The sequence below is a fragment of the Cryptomeria japonica genome, chromosome 2, assembly GCF_030272615.1.
Source record: "Cryptomeria japonica chromosome 2, Sugi_1.0, whole genome shotgun sequence".
In the NCBI taxonomy this organism is placed as follows: Eukaryota; Viridiplantae; Streptophyta; class Pinopsida; order Cupressales; family Cupressaceae; genus Cryptomeria; species Cryptomeria japonica.
The window spans coordinates 585,274,766-585,279,959 of NC_081406.1; the positions used below are offsets into that span (position 1 = coordinate 585,274,766).

The window sequence follows — 5,194 nt, forward strand, 5'->3', positions numbered from 1 at the left end:
AGAAGTGCTTATGGCTTGTTCCTCCTTGTATGAATTTTCTAGATTTAATTGGATTGTAGTGCTTATTAGACCTTATGAAAGATAAAATATGTTCTTCATATAGACATCACAAAGTTACTTTGTGATAAAAATACCAATACAAAATGATCAAATATAAAGATCGGTACTGGATCACAAAATGCAAAGGCCAATAGATGTAGTCACCACTTTTTTAGATCATTTTGTCAATATTAAGGCATTGGACATGCATGTCCTCCCAAAATGGGTCCTCTAAAGTGGAAACACAAATGTTGAGAATTGTGTCAAAGGACCTAGTCTTAGTTTTGATATTTGATGACATATTACGTGTCAAATTAATAATGAATTTTTAAGGTAGCATAGAGCATAAATGGACATAAAATAAAGTAGGGTAATGCACAATAAATAAAGTGCCAAATAAAGTCTGAAATTGTTGAATTAAACAATTTACAAAACTACAAAGAATAAATTAGGAAATTGTACATTTAAACATTTATAGTTCCTACCATTAAGATGAATTTGTGAAACTGCACCTTTGTGCATTTATAATTCTTGCATTAAGTTGATCTAATAATAGAGAACTTGTACTCTTCAAAGAGAGGTTACAAGTTCAAACTTGTTGGGATAGGGTATATACACCTCATTTCTAGCATAATTAGATGCCTCTTGCATAGAACATGGAGTAGTCTAATATTTTATAAATCATCTATAGAACCAAAAATAGATCTCCTGATACCATAAACTATAAAACAATCCATTTCCACCCAATTCCTTCCATTTTCATTTCGATTACCTTTAAGAAGAGATTAAAAAACTGTACCTCTAAGCATCTATAGTGCTGAAGTCAATTCACAATAAAACGGAATTAGAAAACAATCTATAGTTCCTATCTGCTCTTGTTTGCCTCAGAGCTTTGGCGAGCCACGGGATATTCATGAGTTTGACAATCACGATGTTAACTGTGTTATTCGTCGTTGTAGGATACGTTAATCCACATTTTCTCCGCATATTTTGGCCCAACATGGAAGTTACAATCAAAGTTATAGCTGTAAAACTTGTACGAGATGAAATGGTCTGACCCCTCGAATTTCCAGACATGTAAAGTGCAGATTTATTCCACGAGATTCGAGTCCATCCCAGTGAGTTTGGAGCCCATCCCATTAATCTCTGACAAGAAATTTGAGCATCTTTAGTCAATTCTGTTATATGAATGTCCAAAACCAAAAAAATGCGATTCTTTGTCTGCTTCGACCTCCAACAGCTGCGTCTCATTGCAGAGTCCGCAGGCCTTTGATCGAAAGAAACATTGGTGAGGGTATCTTTTGTCCATAGTTATAATATTCCATGGTGATGCTCCCATATTACAATTATTACCCACAGTTGGTCTGTCAATCTTTTGCTATAAAAATGTCAGCTTTAATTTGAATCACAATGAGTATCCACACATCAAGAGAGAATGGATATAAGAGTGATGGCTAAGAGTATGCTGATCTGGTGGATGATGAACTCTTTGATTTTGCAAGTAGCTGAAGGAGGAAGAAGTGCGCATGTACCAGCAATGTTTGTATTTGGGGATTCATTAGCAGATGCAGGAACTAACAATTTCCTTCCAAACTGTACCACTCGGGCCGATTTTTCACCATATGGCGTGTCCTTCTTCCCCAACCCAACTGGTCGCTTCACAAATGGCCTCACTGTTTTCGATTTCATAGGTGAGCATAAATGAATATTGCCACATCTTTTCAAATTCGTTCACCCGTAGAACAAATATTCAAAGTTCAATCTTACAGAGCTGGGTAAGATCTAATAAAGCTTATAAATTAGTGAATGGGTTCATACTAGCAAGGAACGTATTTGTGATTGCAGCTACTCACTTGGAGCTTCCTTTCGTACCTCCGTATCGTGAACTTCCTTCATATTATCAGCAGGCAATTTTTTCCCATGGGGCTAATTTTGCATCGGCAGGGAGTGGTTTGTTGGATTCAACAGGATCTGAAAAGGTGAGTTCTTCGTTTAACGGTTTAGGTCGTTTATATGCTGATGGAATGATAATGTACATCTGTGATGTTTCGAAAATGATTATGGATTAATGCTTTTAGATGGTTTCTTACCTTTGTTAAGTTTTAGGGTTTGACTTTAAATAAAATTTAGTTTGTAGTATTTGGTATTTGGAACAAATCGATAATTATGTTCTACTTCAATAGGGGAAAATTCTTATTATAATGATTAAGGGAGGATAGGGCTTGAGGGGATGGTTTGTTTATGGGAAAACCTTATGTCTATGTTCTAAGAAAAATACTAACAAGAATGATTAGTTGTTTTAGATGATGTATAAATGATTAGTTGTTTTAGATGATGTATATTAGATGTTGATAATAGTTTGTTAATGAATTTATCGTAATCATAAAATAGTATAAGTTGGGTATTATGAAAATGTATTTACAACAATTTTAAAATTGGGTGTAAAATTAGAGGATAAATAAGTGAGGTACATGCACTTTTTATGCTCTAAAGTATTAAGGGTCTATGTGTAATGCAATGGTAAATTTTAGATTCATAGGAAACTTAGAGCTATAATATGTTTAGAGATAGCAATAAAAGGTTTATATAATTTCACTATTAAGGCTACATTTACTTAATTGCTTAAAATAATCTAGGTCAATGTTGTCATTAGATAACATTTTGCTCTTTAATCTTGGTAGGCACATGGAATTGATTAAAAATAGTGTGAAAAATAAATTTTCAATATCTAGGAGTTCACTTAACCCAAATATATTTAATACTCATACAACTTATAATTAATTTAAACTATTAAAAAATTATAACTATAAAATCTAAAAACTAGCATTACCAACAATCCCCCATATAATAGAGTTACAAAGGGTATGGTAATATTTCATTTCCCATAATAGAGGAGCTATTAATCATTAGATGGGTAGACATGCATGAATTAGGCTCCTCGTGCGTCTTTTTTGTTACCTCATGCCAATCTTGTTCATATAGAGTTTAAGCTAGTGTTCATATAGAGTTTAAGCTAATGAATAAACCATGGATTCCTGGGACACTAATTCTACATGCCCATACTAGCTACCATCTACATGTATAGATGAATCTACCTATCCATCTGAAGTTTATAAATATCCTTAATATCTACCAAATTAAAAATTTTCATATATAACATGCTCTCTCAAACTTCCTCTAAAATTGTGAATGTTGTATTTTTCTTTAATTCACGAGATGATTGGATAAGAAGGAGAAATTGAATCTTCTATAGTTAACAAATAGTTATTGAATAAATCCTTAGTCTTATTATATCCTACAACATCATTATAATGAGGAAATTCTACCTCTTCCCAAAAGGTGGGGTTTTTTGTCAACTCTAGAAATGAATACTTTTCTATCACATTAGGAAGCTAAAAGCCCTTTAGAATAATGACTACTACATCTAACTCTTTGATTGTTTCCAAATCCTCTCATTTCAGACTCTTAGAATTATCTCTCAACATGACTAGTTGACTTAAAATAATTAATAATTAATCATTTTAAAATATATATAAAAAACATATATTTAATAAGTTTAAATAAGGAGAATTAAATTTCTAACTTTTAAGTTTAATTGCATTTACTTTTTTGTTTCAGCATTTTAGGTTGATATCTAGTTATCTATCATAAGGATGAGAGTAAAATAGCGAGTGTAACCTAATATATTTAAGTGCTTTCCAAAAAGTCTCCTGAAGTACAATTAAATTAACCTAAATTGGTGCAGAAAATTGTTAACTTTAGTGATCAGATATCGAAATTTGAAGAATTCTCTAGGCGTGTACGTAAAAAGTCGCACCTCAGAAATTCTTTATACTGCATTTCCATTGGAGGCAACGACATTCATGCCCACTACAACGGCCCTTCCTTAAATCTCAGTGATGCACAATTCGTCACTTTGCTGGTTGGCACACATGGTCAATACATCCAAGTAAGTTTCAGAATAATATTTTATTACAAACATGATCATTTTTCAGTATTATTATTAATAAAATCAATACATTTGTTGTGGCAGAGGCTTTATCGTGCTGGAGCAAGAAAATTTCTGATACTCGACATCTCCGCTTTAGGATGTACTCCTATTGCCAGATTTACATATAATTTTCAATACCAGGGAAAGTGTGCGGAACCTGGAAATATACTAGCCCAGAAATATAACGTTGCTCTGAAAAATCTTGTAGATCACCTGAATGGAAAACTACATGAAGTGAATATCATGCTCTTTAATTCTTATGATTACTTGACAAACATGATTAGAAATGGAAAAGCTTTTGGTAAGTCAATGCCCACTTCAATAACCTCCTTATCTATCAATCTTTTTCTGTGCCTTGCAGTCTTATTAATTGAATGCGTGTGTTAAATTTGTAGGTTTTTCAGAAACAAAATCAGCGTGCTGTGGATCAGGATTGTTCAGAGCCAATGTGAGCTATGGACAGACCAGTCCGCCAGATCTGTATTGCAATGATCCAGATGCATATTTGTTTTGGGATGCAGTTCATCCCACACAGAGAGCTTACTCCATATTTTCAAAAGAAATATGGGGAGGAAATTCTTCTGTTATGCATCCAATTAACCTTTTCACACTAGTCTTGGGGAGAAATGCATAACAAGTCTACATTCTTCAGTTTGGACTATTGAAAAACTTTTAATTTCTCTTGGGAATAATAAATAATATGGAAAACCGATTCGTCTAGTAGGATGCAATTTGGTTTTTTATATGAATGGACATGGAGGAATGTTTACTCAGTACTTCATAGAGCTGAGTAATTTTTGATAATGCATTGTATTAAATAAGAGGTATTTGGGATATGATAATAAAATTGATCTAAAAATGTCAATTACAAAAGAAGTAAAAATAAAGATAGTTATAAGAAAGAGGTCAGAAAAATTGAGTGGTATGTAGATATTGTAAAATAAGAAGTATTTAGAATTAAAAAGTTTATTAGAAGGGGTGTTATTAATTAAATATTATGAAGTAAAAATGGGAATAGAAGTATTATTTACGACCTATAAATAAATGCCATAATTTATGAGTCTATATACTAAATCTCATGTATAGTTCTCTAGATGCATATATATTAGATAGAAACATTCCAAGTGCATAGATTTGGGGTATGAGAGCTTATCAATGAGGCCT

At 32.5% G+C, this 5,194-nt stretch overlaps 1 protein-coding gene across 1 annotated transcript; it reads left to right on the top strand.

The window, feature by feature from the left end:
- Nucleotides 1–1,489: 1,489 nt before the first annotated feature.
- Nucleotides 1,490–4,664, top strand: LOC131052072 (GDSL esterase/lipase 6-like). The gene is made up of 5 exons (XM_057986656.1): nt 1,490–1,730; nt 1,885–2,018; nt 3,785–3,988; nt 4,073–4,331; nt 4,426–4,664. Exons 1-5 carry the CDS (start codon nt 1,490–1,492, stop codon nt 4,662–4,664), a joined length of 1,077 nt encoding a protein of 358 aa, XP_057842639.1.
- The last annotated feature ends 530 nt before the right edge of the window (nt 4,665–5,194 follow it).

Coding starts and splice junctions, on each gene's coding strand:
- LOC131052072 (XM_057986656.1), top strand. CDS start 1,490: ATGGCTAAGAGTATGCTGATCTGGTGGATGATGAACTCTTTGATTTTG. Junction 1,731..1,884: donor CACTGTTTTCGATTTCATAG/GTGAGCATAAAT, acceptor TTGTGATTGCAG/CTACTCACTTGGAGCTTCCT. Junction 4,332..4,425: donor TAGAAATGGAAAAGCTTTTG/GTAAGTCAATGC, acceptor TTAAATTTGTAG/GTTTTTCAGAAACAAAATCA.